The sequence below is a fragment of the Lutjanus erythropterus genome, chromosome 20, assembly GCF_056507025.1.
Source record: "Lutjanus erythropterus isolate fLutEry1 chromosome 20, fLutEry1.hap2, whole genome shotgun sequence".
NCBI lineage: Eukaryota > Metazoa > Chordata > Actinopteri > Lutjaniformes > Lutjanidae > Lutjanus > Lutjanus erythropterus.
This window is the reverse complement of record NC_139336.1, coordinates 32,504,423-32,522,901: the sequence shown is the minus strand read 5'-3', so window position 1 is coordinate 32,522,901 and position 18,479 is coordinate 32,504,423. Positions and strand designations below refer to the sequence as shown.

Sequence of the window (18,479 nt, the reverse complement as noted above, 5' to 3'; positions counted from 1 at the left end):
TTATTTTTTTTCTCGTTTTATTATTATTATTATTATTATTATTATTATTATTTGAAAAATACACTGGTCTTGAGTATTCCATTTTGTTTATTTATTTATTTCAATTTAATTTAATTTAATTATTTTGTGTGTGTTTTAAGTGCCATTTAGTCCCATTATATTGGAAAAAGGCAGACATCTCTACAGCTGATATCTCCAAAACTCAAAACCTACTCCAAAATTATCCAGATGGATAAATATCACTACAGGCCATCAATAAAATATGTATGTTTGATTTGAGGTTGAACTGTCCCTTTAAACAGCAATTCTACTTGATTTTCATGATTTTACTTTTATCCCATCAACATAAATACACACACTGTATTTAATAATAAAACACTGACAGGGGAACATTGTTCTGCACAAAGACTACTTTTACTTTACAAACTTTAAGCCTATTTTTATTATAATAATTAGATGTTTTTATTTTGAATACAATAAATGCAGAAATTTTACTTGGACAAATTTAAGAGTGAGTACTTTAACTTAAGTAACAGATCTGAATACTCCTTTCTCTGCTGTACAAAGTTATGACCAACATGAAAAACGGTATTTTCCTGGAGTTAAGGCCTATACTGTCCTCTAGTGGTGAAATCTGTCAACTGCATGTTTGAGTGTTTGTTAATCCACTTGTCTTGATCCTGCTGGCATTGATCAAATTATAATGTGATTAATTAACAGAAACACTCAAATGCAAAGACTGAGAAGATGAACAAAAGATGAAAAGCTGCACACAGAAGGCTTTCAAGTTGTTTTATTTACACGATCACAATCATTTTATTCAGATTTTGTTAACAAATGTGGTTCTTAAAGAACGAGTTAAAAGGTACAAAATATTGCACAACAAATATCAACACAGTAGACAAACATCTTTAGAGGGAAAAGCGGGTTCAGGGTGTGTTTTTCTACTGATGCTGCAGATATAAACCATCTCAGAGATTCACTGGGATGTGGGTGATGAAGGACACGTCTGACAGGTGAAGGAGCTCTGTCGCACTATTTTAGTTCAATGAGAAACGATAACTGGAGCTACTCGGATCTATTTTAGCTCCCCACAGTCGGCGATGACAACCTTGGCTTTAGGGGTGCCGCTCTTTGTTCCTTGCTTCTCTATCGCCTTGACAACATCAATGCCCTCGACGACGCTGCCAAACACCACGTGTTTCCCGTTCAGCCTGCAGAGGACAGCAGCTCATTAGTATGTGAGAGGAACATGTGAAACAAGCTGAAACTGCTGATTGAACCTGAATGCAGCGGTACATTCGGTCAGAGCGGGGCTCACCAGTCAGTTGAGGACGTGCAGATGAAGAACTGGGATCCGTTGGTGTTCGGCCCGGCGTTCGCCATCGACAGCGTGCCCATGCCCTTGTGCTTCAACTGGAAGTTCTCATCGGGAAACTTCTCCCCGTAGATGGATGTTCCTCCGGTTCCATTGTGGTTGGTGAAGTCCCCACCCTGAAATAAGAAAAAAAGAAGTGAACTCAGCGAACGTGGTGACAGAAATCAAATCAAATCTGTAACCTCAGGTGATCTGAACCTCTGAAAACAAGGAAACAGGACACATTCCTTGCCTTCACTGTACCTGGCACATAAATTTAGGGATGACTCGGTGAAACGTGGATCCCTTGTAGCCAAAACCTTTCTCTCCGGTGCACAGAGCACGGAAGTTTTCTGTAAAATAAAGACACAGTCGCTCCATTAAACATACCTGAACCAACTAAAATACCAGTACACTATTTATTACTTTGCATTAATAACTTTGATGTACGTCTGACATGTGAAAAGCCTCCTCGTCCCTCTCCTACACACCACCAAGTCCTTCTGATTCTCTGTGGTCATGTGTGTGTCCTTATAGTAGTATTGCATCTATGTGAAGTTGTTTTGCATCTCTATTGTAGTTTTCAGTCTCTTTTTGGTGGTGTGTGTTTGCATCAGTTCTTCTGTGTCTTTGTAGTCATTTTCAGTCAGTTTGCATCTATTCATTCATTCATTCATTCATTCATTTTCTGTAACCGCTTAGTCCGTAAGGGTCGCGGGGCTGCTGGAGCCTATCCCAGCTCACATTGGGCGAAAGGCAGGGTACACCCTGGACAAGTCGCCAGTTCATCGCAGGGCTGACACATAGACAGACAACCACTCACACTCACATTCATACCTACGGGCAATTTAGAGTCACCAATTAACCTAACGTGCATGTCTTTGGACTGTGGGAGGAAGCCGGAGAACCCGGAGAGAACCCACACAGACACGGGGAGAACATGCAAACTCCACACAGAAAGGCCCTGCCCCAGCCGGGGAGCTGGGGGATCGAACTCAGGACCTTCTTGCTGTGAGGCGGCAGTGCTAACCACTGCACCACCGTGCCGCCCTAGTTTGCATCTATTCGTAGTCATTTTGCATATTTTGTGGTCATATTGTGTCTCTTTGTGGTTGTTTTCTCTTTGTGGTTGTTTTGCGTCTCTTTGTGGTTGTTTTCTCTTTGTGGATGTTTTACATCTCTTTGTGGTTGCTCTGTGTCTTTGTGGTCATGTTCTGTCTCTTTGCATCTCTTTGTGGTCATTTTGCATCTCTTTATGGTTATCATGTGTCTTTGTTGTTTTGTGTCTCTTTGTGGTTGTGTGTGTTTGTAGTTGTTCTGCATGTCTTTGTGGACTTTTGCCTCTGTTTTTGTTTATTTTGTGTCTTTGTGCTTGTTTTGTGTCAGTAGTCATTTGGTGTCTCTATGTCTTCACGTGCATCTTGTTGTTTTGTGTTTGTTTGTAGTTTTTTTGAGTCTTTGTGTTATTAAGTTATGTTCTGTTGCAGTCACTTTCTGTCTCTTTGTAGTCATTTTGTGTATCTTTGTGGTTGTTCTGTGTCTTTATTGTTGCTTTGTCTCTTTGTGTCACGGGTGAAGCTGACCTCTCAGGTGCTGCTGCTGGTTGAAAAACAGCTGAACTTTAATTTTTTTGTTCACGGTGGAGAAAATGAAAGACAGTCTGACTGTCGTCCACAGCTCCCTGCTGCATCAGTCCTCTGCACAGATAATTATACTTAATACAACAGCCGACTGTACAAAATGAGACACGTGGCCCTCAGGCTCATAGTTCGAGATTCCTGCTTTGAAGAATACGGCAATTAAAGTGCAGAAACAGTATAGACACTACAGTAAGCACAAAGGAAGCATATAGGCCTTTTCTCTGCACCCACTGAGAATAATAATGAGGTCATATAACTAACAATAGCTATGTGGGGCAGAATCTCAGTCAGCCAGCGCCAGATTCCTGGTTTTCTTGTCGAGAGTTGCATGAAGACTGCGGGAAAGAGCAACAGATACATTACTGTCAGCCGCTGCCAGCTGTAAACAGATGAAAATCACCATTAAACAACTAAATAAGTGTTTTTTTCTTCTTCTCCTGCTTGTTACTAATCCCAGCTGTTGCAGCCCTCCTTATCCCTGTTTACACTGTTTAGCTCTGCAACTGGACATTCAGGCTCTTTGATCGATGCCTTTGAAGCCTCGACCCATATTCAGAATAAACTCTCAGCTGAGGATTAATGGGGACGCATAGTTTCCTCAACCAAACATAAATCCATTTATGGTGTGTGTGTGTGTGTGTGTGTGTGTGTGTGTGTGTGTGTGTGTGTGTGTTTGTGTGGAGAGAGAACGAGCTGCAGCTCTGCATGCACTGAAGGTACGAGCCTCCCTCTTTACCTACCTGCAGTCTTTGGGACCACATCAGCCCGCAGCTGCACACACACACACACACACACACACACACACACACACACACACACACACACACACACACACACACTTCGATTAGTGACAAAGAAACAGCAAAAGTTTGTGTCAGTTTGACACCAAATGCACAGACGGAAAAGTCGAGACAGACCCTACAGTAATAACTAGAACTGTTACGACACCAGAATTTTAAACTTTGATGGAGTACAAGTATAAAAAAGTGATACTCGATCTTTCTTTCAGTACCACGGCATTTAAAATTAACAACCTGCACTCACAGCTGGTGCAGAAAAAATCACTGAACACCATCTGAATTTGCTGCAAACCAAATTTCAGGCAGGACAATAAAGACTGAGCTGATCTTACATCATCACATCGGTCAGTGGTTCCCAAACTGTTTCTGGCACGTCCCCCCTTTCAGAAGCCAAAAAAATGTTTGCGCCCCTGCAGCCCAAAATGTTGATCAATCACAAACAATCACTGGGGATGGAACTGATAACTGATCTCTTACAGACATCATATAATTTCTCTCTTTATTTTTCTCCTGATCTTCTGTTGAGAAACTTTTGTTAGCAAAACACGCTTCCTAGTGACCTAATGATTGATGCAGATTATCTCGCTAGTCAGCTAGTGTTTTTGCTAACATTAGCTAATTTAAGATGCATTTACAGGTCGTCTGGGAACATCATCAAAACTTTTTTTTTTTTTTTTTTTTTTTTAACATTGATGAACCTTAAAAAAAAAAAAAGCAAATCTAAGTACAGGAAACAGGAAAAGAGAAAATTGGTCTGGTCCCCCAAAAGGGGCGGGACCAGAAGGGTCAATTCTAATTTATTTTTTTAATTGTTCATAAGTTGTTTTATAGTTTATATTAATAATCTGAATCTGCAAAGTAACTAATTAAAATTATTAAAATTTTGAGGCTAAGATTTTAATTTTTACTGCAAGTTATATTGGTTCCAAATATCAGAAAAAAGCCACAAAAAACCCTCCAAAGTGCTCCTTTTAAAAAATATAATGTCATGTTGGATGTTAAAACAAAATATTTGAATTGATTTAAAAGAGAATGCAATGGAAGCACTCCTGCCACAACCTTTCATTTATAACTATAATAATTATTATTATTATTTACTAAGAATCAATATCAGCATTTTGACTGTAAAGTGTCAGAAAATAGTAAACATTTCCATTATAATTCCTTAAATGTAAAAAACTTATCCAAATGTCTTGTTATGTCCAAAAACCAAAGATATTAAAGTTTAATATCATTTTCTGACGAGATAAAGCGAGAAATTCTTGCATTTGAGAAGCTGAAACCAGACATTATTTGGGCCTTTTTTTCTGCTTAAATCACGACCTTTAACGTCGAAAAGAAGAGATTCTATGAATTGACTCATTATTATTATTATTATTATTATTATTATTATTATTATTATTATTGATTATTTGAAGAGTAACTGTGTCACAGAGGAGCTGCAGCCTGAACCTGCAGCTCCATCTGTTGTTAGCAGCAGCTGCTGGGCGTTTCCATCACTTCATCATCTGCGCATGATTTAATTACTCTTATCTCCATTTATGTAATTAACCGAACATATGAGGATATTAATAGGTTATATATACATGCACTGTATGAAATGGACACCAAGATGAAACCTAAAAGCTTCATGAGAGAAGTTGACGCACTGCAACATGTCAGTCAGATACAGGCTTTATCTGAATCAGACACATGCATCTAAAAGATTTTATCACAAACGTTTTAAAAAAGAAATAAAGTGAGAAATGTTCAGTGCATAATGATAATATGTGTTAGTTTTACCTCCATTACAATCCTGCCGGCGTTTGCTCCATCCACAGTGATGTCAAAGAAAACTCGAGGGTTTCCCATGTTGATAAAAGATTCTGAGGGTAAAAAGCACCTGAATCAAATCCTGACAGACGGTATAGGAACTGTTTCTATTTAGGTCTCTATTTATGTGCCTCTGTGCACCGCTGATGTAAAGGCCGCCGACAGCCAATCACAGTCAGGCTCTTCTGAAAGGCTCAAGAATTGACCAATAGGACGGGAGGTGGGCGGGGTTAAATGTGAAGATGCGCCAGCTGGTGGGAAGGAGAGAGAGGTGAGGTAGTCAGAAGATTTCATCTGGAAAAATCTGTCAAGATTTCCTTGAAATAAGAAGATTTTTTGATTATCAAAAGCTTGAAGATTAACTGAATAAATTTATAATACTGCTCGTCTACTCTTTCAACATCATGTGTAACATTACTTATCTGGTACATTTGATAAGATGTTTAATTTCATGTGTAATATCACTTTCAATATCATGTGCAATATTACTTATTCTGTTACATTTAATGTTTTGATATGTACAGTTGTATACATGATAATTTCATGTATACTTCTATATTCATTGCCCTTTTTATCTAATGTGTTGTAACAGCTTATTAATAATTTATTCTAAGTGCAGTTTAAGTTATCGTGTTCATAATCTAATGATATCCATTAATAAAGAATTCATAAAGGTAATTATTGTATTATTGTAAAGTGGTACCAGAGCCACGACGAGGTGCTGTTTTTTGTGAAGGATACCAAGTCAAAAAGTTTGGAAATGACTGATTTAATCTTTAAAGACATTATAATTTATATTTTAATAATGCTAATAATAATAATAATAATAGTAATAATAGATATAAAAAAAACACAGTTTACAGCCAGACAGTGACCAGCTTGTGGAGCTTTTAGCAGCTAAAGCTTTTAGGCAGCAGGAAATACAAGAATACAATGAAGTAAGTAAGTTCTCCACATTCAGAGGGAAATATTATACATTTTACTAAACTGAACTGTTCATTGTGAAACCTGTTGCTCCAGATTTCTCTACTGAAATGTGTTTTCACCCAGGTGAGAGTGGTCACAGGAAGGGCTGAGCAGTTCATCAAAATATCATCCAAATCACAGAACGCTGCAGTGTTTTAGAAAGAAAATATATATGAGAAAACTGCAGAGATGCTCTGGCTGACAAAGTTTGTTCTCCAGATGTAAGAAAACATGTTGCAGACCTTAACAAATGTCACATCATGAGTGAGTAGATAATGACTGACTTTTCATTTTTTTGGGTGAAGTATCCCTTTAATCTGTGCCCAGTGCTCTCGCAGCTCTCTCTCCAGTACGACGGCTGAAAAATGACACACCAGAGCCTCCAGAACAAACTGTTTTTGTCAAATAAAGTGATTTTTAATTCTGATTCTGAGATTCAGGAAAGGGACGAGGAAACTGTCGGTACAATGACGATTATGATTAAAAAATAAATAGAAAATAATGGCAATTACAATGTGTTACAAAATATGTGGAATAGTTTACATATTAAAAAACTTTTTTTTTTCCTTCTAGCAAATTTGCAGTTAAATAGTCCATAATTTTCCAAATATAACATTATTGTGTTGCTCAATTGGCAAAGAACATTATTTCTCGTTGCCTCGTCGGGGCAAATGTCGGACCACAGTCGGAAAAATCACTCATAGAAAAAAACGTCAGCGCTAAAAAGTGGTATTAAGAATAATTTCTGCATGTTTGACTGCATGACTCGATGTCAGCTGACTGTTTTCTGTCACACATGCGTTTGTATGACCTCAGATTTTTTACAATTGCTTTATAATTTTCTAACATACAGTATGTATACAGTGCCAACGATGATCCATAATCCAACTAATAACATTAAAATTACCATGATTAACAATTCATTTGATACACACACGTTCTCTAATGAAAACAGCTGATTATACAGTACATAAACCCGTGTCATGATGGGTTATACAAAAACATACTAAGAGCTTTCAAATGGCAGAAAATGCCATGTGACACACAGCTGTACTCATTTACAGTATGCTTGAAAATCCCTCTGAAAGGAGAGTGAAAACCAACAGAGGGAAAAGATGGGAGTTTATTTTATATATTTCACAGTGCTGAAGGACGTCGGAGAGACGGCGAACCTCAGCGCCTCACCTCCCAGCTTCATGTATTTAAAAAAAAGTCTATTGTACATCTTTATTTTTTTTTTCCTTGTTTAAAAAGTGAGGTCACTCTTTTTCTTTTACTTTCTTCATCTGACCACTTTTAACTGCCCGTATCTTACATCATCACGTATAAAAGAAGAAGTCTGGTGAAATGATTTTGCATCTCTTATTGTCAACAAATCAAAAACAGTGACTGTATCTGCTGACTAACAGCTTCACTCTGGTTTAAATAAACTATTAAAACACATTAGTGAGTCACACTGTTTCACTGACTGACGTGTTCCTTCATTACCATAAACTCACACTGTATTTTATTTTGCCTCACTCCCACACACACCGTCCTGCTGGAGGACCAGAATGTGGATTAATCCGCCGCTGAAAATAGTCCCAAACAAATGCACAAGCTTCCTCCCTTTTGACTGATAAAAATTACACTGAGTTGCTGTTTTAGGGAAGAGATTTTTTTTTTTAAGTAAGAGGCAGTATCCACCAAAGCATTTTTTCCTGAGGCCAGTGTATTTTTCAGCAGTTTGTCTTTGCAGTGCCTGATGTTTACACAAATGCGCTGATCGCTGCATGTTTGGCATTTTTTTCTGGTTGCTAAGAGTTGAAAATGTTCAGTTTTGGGTAAAACTCTGCACTCATCACCATTTTAAATCAAAATTGTTGTGCTGCAGAGATTTTCTACACATCATATTCTACAGACTGAAGAAAACATCTCTGTAGTGCTGCAACAAACTATTATTTTTACTTTTTATTTATGTTAATGTTTATATGCATGTTAGTATGTTACCTACACACTACAGGTGCTTTTGTGTCCATGCAAAATATACAATGTATTAGTTTAAGTTTAATTATTTTAGAATAAAGGAACTTCACTTCGAACATCTATTAGATGAGACAGGTGAGCAGAAGAGGAGCGAGCTGCAGGAGTTGCAGACAAACACTGTCTAACTTGCAATATAACATTTATTTGCAACGTTTCAGTGCTTCATCAAACAAACCTGAAAGTACAGAAACGTTGTAAATAAATATTATATTGCAAATTAGACAGTGTGCAGGAGTCTGTCTGCAACTTTTGCAAGTTTAATGTGCATCTTTTTCTACCAACATGAACTAATTAAAAGTTCACCAAAAATGTTTTTCAATGAAAATCAGAGTAGCAATGTAAAAATTATCATTCCCTTTAATATCGCAAATTATATCGCACTTAAAATAATCACAAATAGATACATTTCCAAAACATTCAGCCCTGATTTTAATAGTTTTATTTTGTTTCAGTCAAAATTAAAACTGTGATGCAAAAATTGTTTCCACTAATCGTACCGTATGTTGCAATTTCAGTTGAAATAATCGCAATTTGACTCTTTTACCAAATCGTGCAGCCCTAATTATTACAGTCAGCGTTTGTTGATAAGACAAACTATCTGCACTAAAGAGCTCCAAGCTGGTGGTTTTCAGAAGGACGCCTGATATTTCAGCTGGAAAAAAGCACTTTAGTGGACACGGCCTCTAAAAAAAGAAACTCTGGACCCATTTTTAAGATTCAAGTCTTCAGTAGGAAGCAGTGGGCTTCAGGCTCAGAGCCACAGACACATTTTTTAAAAAGGTTTTTTGTTTATGGGACTCGTTGACAATAAGAAATATACAGAATATCACAAGTCTTAACCTTCAATGCAGTGGTTCCCAAACTATGAGGTTATTGTACACCGGGGGGGCATAATTTGTTAAAGTAAATTTAAATGCTGAATGAACCAACCCTGACTGCTCCACAATGCCAACATATTATATTATAAGATATTCAGTATCATAAGAAATACATCATACAACTCTGGAACATTAACACAATGATAATAAATATATATTGTGTTGTGACGATCATGAGGTAAACAGCAGGGGTGTAAATCACGATTTTCATCATGATACGATGTTACATCGATGCTTTGGACGACAAAAGTCTTCCACATCGATGAATCATCACCCCCCCAGTAAACAGTAGAAATATGGTATTTGTGCTACTAAGTAGTCTACAAGGAATGTGTGTGTGTGTGTGTGTGTGTGTGTGTGTGTGTGTGTGTGCTTGTTAATGCAGGAGTCGGCAAAAAGGGGCCTGGACAGGAAAAGTTTGGGAACCACTGAATTAAAGGGATAGTTTGGGTTTTTTGAAGTGCATGGTTGGTGTATTACCTGCAGCAGATGGCAGTACACGACATGCTCCCAGTTTGGAGAAGCAGCAGGAGTACTGGTGTAAGAGGCTAAACAATGTGCAGATTAAGTGTACACTATATTTAGAATATTTTCACCACTTTACCTTTCTGTCAGACAGACTTTTCTGACAGAAAACTGTTATATAAGCCAAATATCGCTCTGTCCAAAACTCCACTGACAAAAACAGTAATTTTACCTCACAGAACACGCGAGTTGTTCGTCTGCTGCAGCCTCGATTGTTTAGTTTGTTTGTGTTGTTGTGTGACTTCTGTGACTTCAAAGGACAGTTCGGATTCACAGAAGTCACACAACAACACAAACAAACTAACAGATTGAGGCAAAACACCGGAGTAACAGGTGGACAGCAACTCCTGTGTTATACAAAATAAAATCACTGATTTTTCCAGTGGAGTTTGGTTGCTTTACAGACTTCAAAATATTGTGAAGTTACTAGAATTTTAAACTCTGATACAATATTAGTATAAAATATAATAGTCAATACCTTGTTTGATACCATTAGGATATATTTTTCTTTCTTTATATTTACAAAATATAAAACAGGTATATTAGAGGGAGGTCAGAGTACATATGTATTAAACCTGTGTGAAGACTGAGACATTAATTTTGATATAGCTGGAATTACCGCCTGGCAGCAGCATGCCTCTGCCAATCAAGTTGAAGGCTTTGAAGGAATTTATTTAATAAAAGGTATTAAATATAAATTCTGCCTCTTAAATTAACAACCTGAACATCGTGTCGGCGCAAAGAAAGTCACTGGTTTTGCTGCAAGACAGATTTCAGGCAGGACAACAAAGACTGAAATGAGCTGAGATCTTCTCTTTTGAATATCTTTGGTGCTTTCGACAGCATCTAATGTTAGTATTAAACGTGTTGCATTGAAAAGTATTTCAGTATTAAGACTTTTGACAACCTTAAAGCAAAGTAACGAGAGATAAAACTTTGAAAAGTCTGTCTGGGAGCAAGCAAGGCACTGAGAATATTATAAATACAACGTACATTCAAACTGATCGATTTTTTTAGGCGTCTAAAGTACAGTTGCTTCTCCAAACTGTTCTTCTGTAGGTAGAACCTCATAGAACCCCACGTCAAATAACCCAAACTGTCCCTTTAATGTGTCCATTAACTCGTCATAAACACGTCCCAGCTTTCTTTATCCTCCACGTGAACTAAAGAAATGTCTAAATGAAATAATTGTCGGTGTAAATCCTTCAGCCTGTGCTTTGTGCTATAGTTTAAATGCTGGTCTGCAGAGTCAGTGCCTACGGTTTGTTTTCTTCATGTTAGACAGTGTTCACATGTGACAAGTGTTCCCTCCTGTTCCTGTTTACTGCAGTCAAAGTACAGCAGGACACGTCAAACAAACAAAGATACACAATCATGTACACACTCGCTCTCACACACACACACACACACACACACAGGCACACACACACGCACGAGTAGTGGGAGACGGTGCTGTCTTCGACCAATGAGGGCAGGGCTACAGCAGACAGAGAAGCGAGAGGCTGGACCGGGAAGACGACCGCCGCGACGACGACCAGAGTCGTCAGTTGTTCTCGAACAGAGACAGCAGGTCGTCGCTGCTGTTGTTGGGGAGGTCGGGGGGGCCCAGGTAGGACAGCAGCTCGTCGGGGTTGGTCAGCTCAGGAAGAAGCTGAACGACAGAAACAAAGAGAAAGAAAATTAAACACCAAATTCACAGAATCTGGAAATATAAAACAGGTGAAAAGATAACTTTTAAATATCGTGTCTCCGCTGGTGACGCTGAGGATGAAAATGAGTTGAGTTGTAGAAAGACGCTTATTGAGGAAACTTTTTAAATCAGTATTAGACCACGGAGATCTTTTCTAAATGCACAAATATATACAAATATTAATACAAATATTTACTCAGGAGACATCTGGAGCTCTCTTATGAATTAAAATCTTTTGTTTTAAGAAGTTGGATGAAGTGAAAGATTTTTACTTTTATCTTTTAAATTTCAACTTTAAGTCCATAAGTACAGTCCTGTAAATGTTGTGTGCTTGAATGCAGCTGAACACGTGATCAAGAGGTTTCCACTCACATCGAGTGCGTGATCGGCTCCCTCTCCTCCAGGTGCTCCGGGGCCTCCCAGCCCAAAGGAGCCTTCGCTCTGCAGCCGGGGATTCTGGGTATTGGCGTTCCGCTGTGGCAGAGGACTGCCGGCGTCACCGAGACTCTGATTACCGTGAACGCCCGAACTGTGCTGCTGCTGCTGCTGGAGGATGCTGTGGGCGTGTTCGATTCGTCCAGAGTGAGAAGTCTGACGGAGCAGGAAGAGACACAGAGAGGAGAATCTTTATTTTATGGTCATAAAATCAAAAATTCACGGTGGATAAACACTATGAACCAGGTTTAATCTCTGTGGTTTTTCTTGAGAGGCAGATCACCAGAAGTGTGTGACAGTGGAGGAGAAACACTTTAATCTTTCTCGAAAAACAGCCAAGCAGCTGCCTGCGACAGGTGGAATGAGGTTTAGTGGCCAAACGTGTGACTGAATTCATCCTCAGTCTACTTCAGGTTCAGTTAAAGGCTCTTAACTGAACTCACAAGCCAGAAGGAAACGACAGTCAGTGTCGGGCTGAACCAAAAGATCTGAAGCTGCTACCACTCTGAAAACACACACACAGTTTGAGCTCACGGTCATTTTATGATATATTACAGTAAATACATTACAGATTTCTCCTTAATGTTATTCGGCTAACATTAGTTCCAGATACACAGTTTTAGACATCAAGTATGCATGTGCGAGCGCGAGTGCGAGTGTGGGAAAAGGGAATTGCAGGGACTTGATTAGTGCAGTGGACCTTGAGACAGGTCACCCTGCCAGACCAGCCGGACCGCGATCATGGAGGAGAGCCGGGACGAGAGCGAAGCTAACCTGGTTTAGACCTGAGAGAGATGCAGAGAGTTTGTCTGGAGGTAAAGTTACTGCAGTTAGTGTTAGTTAGCCAGTCATGCTAACGTTTGCCTTCACCACACGTGTGTCTCTCGTGTTTCACGTTTTTGAGAGACGTCAAAAAAGACGCCACCGTCCAGAATATTTCTCTTCTCAGAGCCTCCTGCACAACTTCAACATGGAGAGAAATGCAAAGCTTGACAGGCCTAGTTACGGTTGCTAAGCTATGATTAGACAGTTGTGGTTTGGAGGCGGGGCTTAGCAATAAGTCAATCAGAGCAATAAATATCCTATACTGACCAAGAAAACTATACTGATGAAAAAGACAAAAAACACCTCAAGCGAGCATGAAAACCTTTTTCAAACTTAAGAATTTCCATCAACCTTTTCTAACACTTAAAAATGTGCATGAGAATTCAGTAATGGAGACACGGCTGCTTTCAGGGAAATGTGTGCCTCAGAGTTGCATAACAGACACCTCAGACTCTGGGTCTGTATGTGAAGTAAACTCTATTCATACTCCGGTTTGTCATTGATGCTTACTCAACCATTAAGAAAAACGTCCTGAATGAGCCGAACAGAAAAACACAGATCCTCGTCACCGAGGCCCGAGGCTACGTCAACAAAAGGACACGGATATACGCTCCTGTTATGTAACAGCTGGGGTGGTCTGCGGCTGCCTAACCTGCTCGGACTGGTAGGGGAGCGGAGGAGGAGGAGGCGGCGGTCCAGAGGAGGTGTACTCTCCGAGTGTCGGGGTGCCGGGAGTGTTGGGGAAGTCTGTGAATCCCGGTTGGCTGGAGAATCCCTGGCTCCCTGCGAGACCGAAAAAACAAAACAAATATTACTTCCAGTCAGCAAACAAAAACAGGTCGGTGTAGACGTTTGTTTTTGTGTTGCGTAACGCCAAGCGGTGCGGCGAGGAGAGAAAGAGCTTCCAGCTGTGGAGTGTAAGAGGACAGAAGAGGCGGGGGGGATGGGGACACTCAAGACTGCACTCTGCTGTTCTGGGTCACCTCCCATCTAAGACGAGATCATCTGTTTGACTTCAGAGCTACACAGTGTGTTTATGTACAGTATATGTGCACATCATACACATTACATACAGTACTCCACCAGTCAAAAGTAATTTGTACGAAATTACTTAGTTATTACCATGAAATTATGGCATTTATGTCAATATCACTGTGAGTAGATTCACATAACTTTCTGCACAGTTAAAAGAGAAATTTTCAGTTGCTCTGACAACCCTTCTACACCCCGGTGGTTTTCAGAAGCTTTTATAACATCAGCTTTAATTATTTACAGCTGAACAAGGGAAGCTGTCACCTCAGAAACTACTGAGGGTTGACAGGAGGAGAAGAGTGAGCTTTTAGATGCAATAAAATAATAAAAATCACATTATATTCTCACTTGTTTATTCTATCAAGTCAGCTAAAGTCTTATACTTTTAAAACTCCCTAAAAGTTTGGTTTTAAGTCCAATATTTTCGCCCCTTATGTTAAATATCCACAACTGAATAAACAATCATCTGTAACACTTCACATAAACATTTAATTATTTTCTAATTTCAGGCTTTGTAATGAGACTTTTCACACAGATTATTTTTTGTCTGCGGTTTCTGAACAGCAGGACTTGAATCTCTGCAGTGTGAAGTTCTTGTTTTCACCCTAAAGTGACATTTTTGTGGATGAAACTTTTCTAAACACAGAGACGAGGAGGAGGGTCGCCTTATTTGGTGATTTTAAGTTTTCCTCTGTCACACCTTTTTGTTTTCAGAACAGATCAAGAAGTAACAGTGAGTGAGTGAATCTTCACTGATAAATTATTACTACTGATAAAAAATATATAAATGTTCGCATCGTTTTTGAATGAAACTGAAATCAGGTGGAGAAACGGCTCATAAATCTCCAGTATCCGTGTTCCCTCCTCTGTCTCCTGCACAGTTTCCTGTCTGTACCTGGCCTGTTGTAGTCGGGGGTGTTCCTGCCCCCTGCAGTCAGACCCTGGTAGGGGGACGACGCCGGGCCCAGGGCGGCGATCATTTCCATCACGTTAGGCAGGACCATGTGACTCGGGCTGACCGTTCGGCAGCGCTTCAGGACCGGACCGTCGGGCTCCTCCTTTATGTGCAGGTCCGGTTTGACGGGCACCGGCCTCCAGCCGCACACCGGGTCTATGGTGATCTCCTCGTAGTCCGAACTGAGAGGAAGGAGGACGCAGACGGGGTCAAAGTACTGAACGTAAGAAAGTTACTGGACATCAAACAGAACGGAGGAACATTTCTACCAATGTGACGAAAGAAAAAACATCCAGTCAGTCATTATAATTATAACTTTCTTTACATAATGACTAAATATCTTAAGATAATAACTTAATATCCCTAACACAAAAGGGAATATTAATAACTATACATTTCTTCAAGAATAAAATTACAACAATAAAATGTTTTAAAAAATCTAAAAATAATTCCTTAGAATCTCAGAACAATTTAACTTTCTCAAAATAATTATTTTTTACCTCAAAATACAAGAAACTTTCTCAAAATAATCACTTAGATATGCAAAATAATTAGAAATTTTCTCAAAATATTGACTTTGTATCTCAAATAATGGGAAACTTTTTAAAAATAATGTCTTAATATTTGAAAAGTTTCTCATTATTTTGACTTACAGGCTTTGATAAAAACAGAATAAAAAGTGCCACCATACATTATTTTATTTACATGGTATCCAGATATTAAGACTTACTTCTGGATGTAGACCAGGATCCCGAGCATGTACTGGTCGACCTCGAGCCCCTCCAGCAGAGCTGTTTTACTGTGAACGACAGGAACAAACTGCTGGTTACGTGTCACGCTGAGAACATTCGGTTCTAAAAGGTTAAATGAGACCTGGATACAGAACGTACTTGCACACAGGACATCTCCACGTCCCCCGTTCACAGTTCAGTTGCAGGTAGGACTCCAGGTCGAAACACTGCAAAGATAAAGACATCAGTGTGAGAGAAATCATTTATATTTACAGATCTCTGTGTGTGTGTGTGTGTGTGTGTGTGTGTGAGATCCCACCTGTATGTGTCTGCAGTCGTGACCTCTGGCCGGCAGCTGGATTCGTCTGAACGTGATCGGGCATTTGAGAGAAACTTTGATCGCCGTCTGCTCGACGCCGTCCTCTCCGTTCAGACCGGGGGTCCCGGGGATGGTCCCGCTACTGAAATTTCTCTTTACTGAAACAAAGACGTGACGACAGAATTACTTCACCACTTTTACAGCTTCTGTTTTCCACCACGACGCTTTCAGATTAAAAGATTTTAAGCTCACTCTTAGTGATGCAGTGTTCGGCCGGCAGGAGCCTCTTCTTCATCAGACCCTGCAGCACCGACCTGACAGACGGTCGGTGGACCAACTGCAACACGAACAGGTGGGACTACGGAGAGAGAGGAGGGGAAAAAAACAGGTTTAAAATGGGGTTCAATGAAAGATTTATACAGTAAACGTGTTGGGATTGTGGCGACTTACACAACAGCAGGCTGTGACTGTGATCTGGACGGTGTTACGTCCTGGTTGACACACGTGCTTCAGGTACAAGGGCTTGTGGGAGGTTTTGTTGTCGCCTCGTTCAATGCACAAAGGAGTGGCATTGACACTGACCTGACAGAGAAGAAAAAAAGGGACAGAATTAAATCAAGCCACAATCATGTTTAATTTTCTGTTTTGTTCATTTTGTCTTCTCAGTAACTTTTAAGCTTATTTAGGTGGACGTTTCAAATACGCCCCCTGGGTTTTCTGTCTCTCCCTGCTCATTTGTTACCTTTGCAATTTTTGTGCGTTTTTAAAATCGTGCAAAATAAAACTAAACTAACTGTGTCATTTTGGCTTCCCCTTTAGTTTGCCTTGCAAAAACAACTGTCTAGTTGTAATCTGAGAAAGACCAGGCTGACATTTATTTTCCTGCTTGAAAACCGACCGACCACTCATCGCTATGTCGCATGTTTCACCGCTCTGTGACGCTGTAGATCTGTTTTGCTGCGTCCAGAGGACTCTACTGCTCGATACTGAACTTTAAAAATCAAAAATAAACTGTGAGATTTCAGTCTGACGATGCCTGGCTAACAAGTTTGTGCAGTTAAGAGTTTGTTGAATCTGAGTGTCTTGAACAAAAAAAGGTCTAGTGTGAGAACCAATATGTTTTAAATTGTGCAAACTAAACTAAGATAGTTGCGATTAATTACTGTATTGTCTTTTTTTCTAACATTCGCCTGGTTTCAGTCCTCATGTAGCACAACTTTTATCAGAATTTACAAAACAAAAAATCTGCAAAAGAAAAATGCAGCCAGCAAATGCAGAGGAAAAGAGCATCAGTCAAACCTCAAAAAATATGAAATTTGTTTGTTTTGTTCTTACTTATGTTTAAAATTCCCTTGATTGTGGAATGTGACGAAATAATCACTGTAAACTCAAATGATCTCGATCATGTTACACTTGCAGAAGGCCTAATTTATTTTATGCATTATAATCTTTGAGATTTTCATCCAGTTTGCAACATTAACAGGTGAATAAAAAAAGTACAAAATTAACTTATTGATTCTCTTGAGCAGATGTGACTAAAAAAGGTGATGATATTTTCAACACAAGAAAAAAAAATAAAGGTCAAAAAAAGCACAAATTAATCATAATAATAACCATTCATTAAAGAAGTCTCAACAACAAACTTACCTGTACAGATGCAGGCCAGTTAGTGTTCATCTGTCTGTCCTCGTGGTGGTAACACTTAAACTGCAGCTCCAGATCAGGCCTGCAGGGGGCGACACAACACAAACATCAGGGACAGACTGGGTGGGGTTATCAAACATTCCTCATTTGTTTTTCCTCATCTGGTGTTTTTAGAAAAAAAAAAAAATCACTCAGGAACAGAAACGGGGAGAGGAGAGGTGTACTGGAGTTCACACTGAAGCTGCAGAGGGAGAGTCATCCTCACTCAACTTTTTCAAACAATGACACACAATTTTTATGGTAATCACCAAATAATTTATCATTATTCTGGAGGTATGATATCAGTGAATAATATCAGCTGAAGTGACTTAAGTAATGTTTGGTTTGCAGCAGTGATTTTATGCTTTAACACCGATGTGTTTCATCAGTTTGTCTACTAATTAGTTCTGACACTTGTAATGGAGCAAACGTGCTTTTACATCCTCGCTGTTACAACAACTGCACCCCCGCTAGGCGCCCATGGACACACGAGAGGAAAACAGTCCACGCTTCTGTATGCTTTTCTCTCTTTTTAAACATGTTCTGTACAGAACTGGAACCACAGGAGATCAGTGTGTGTGACTGTAAAGTCTTCTAACCTCAACATGAGTGTTTTGTACACAGAGTCTCTCAGCTGGAAGGCGTGGTTACTGACGGCCAGGTTGTGCTCCAGTCTGAACGGCTCCAACACCACGCCGTCTCGTACTGGAAACGTCAGACGCAGGTCGTCGCTGGGGTTACCTGGAAGGGGAAAAAGACATGGCGTTTAAGAAGGTTCCAGTGCAGGGAGACAAGAACCTTTTTGA

At 39.5% G+C, this 18,479-nt stretch overlaps 2 protein-coding genes across 5 annotated transcripts in view; both read right to left on the bottom strand.

The window, feature by feature from the left end:
• Positions 1-837: 837 nt before the first annotated feature.
• On the bottom strand, positions 838-5,659 carry LOC146308771 (peptidyl-prolyl cis-trans isomerase F, mitochondrial-like). The gene is made up of 5 exons (XM_084745389.1): positions 5,580-5,659; positions 3,738-3,768; positions 1,622-1,710; positions 1,322-1,494; positions 838-1,214 (listed from the first exon to the last, which is right to left on the bottom strand). The coding sequence occupies exons 1-5, from the start codon at positions 5,646-5,648 to the stop codon at positions 1,079-1,081; spliced, it is 498 nt and encodes a 165-aa protein (XP_084601515.1). The 5' UTR covers positions 5,649-5,659; the 3' UTR covers positions 838-1,078.
• A 4,995-nt stretch (positions 5,660-10,654) lies between these two features.
• The window catches only part of zmiz2 (zinc finger, MIZ-type containing 2), a 34,771-nt gene continuing 26,946 nt past the window's right edge, over positions 10,655-18,479 (bottom strand). For all 4 annotated transcript variants that reach the window (XM_084745772.1, XM_084745774.1, XM_084745773.1 and 1 more), the window contains exons 10-20: positions 18,273-18,414; positions 17,638-17,716; positions 16,441-16,572; positions 16,243-16,348; positions 15,991-16,148; positions 15,831-15,898; positions 15,671-15,739; positions 14,881-15,122; positions 13,606-13,736; positions 12,066-12,284; positions 10,655-11,654 (exon numbers count right to left, since the gene is read on the bottom strand). In XM_084745772.1, coding sequence (XP_084601898.1) covers positions 11,547-11,654; positions 12,066-12,284; positions 13,606-13,736; positions 14,881-15,122; positions 15,671-15,739; positions 15,831-15,898; positions 15,991-16,148; positions 16,243-16,348; positions 16,441-16,572; positions 17,638-17,716; positions 18,273-18,414 — 1,454 coding nt within the window. In that variant the 3' untranslated portion in view covers positions 10,655-11,546. The remainder of the gene's footprint in view (positions 11,655-12,065; positions 12,285-13,605; positions 13,737-14,880; positions 15,123-15,670; positions 15,740-15,830; positions 15,899-15,990; positions 16,149-16,242; positions 16,349-16,440; positions 16,573-17,637; positions 17,717-18,272; positions 18,415-18,479) is intronic.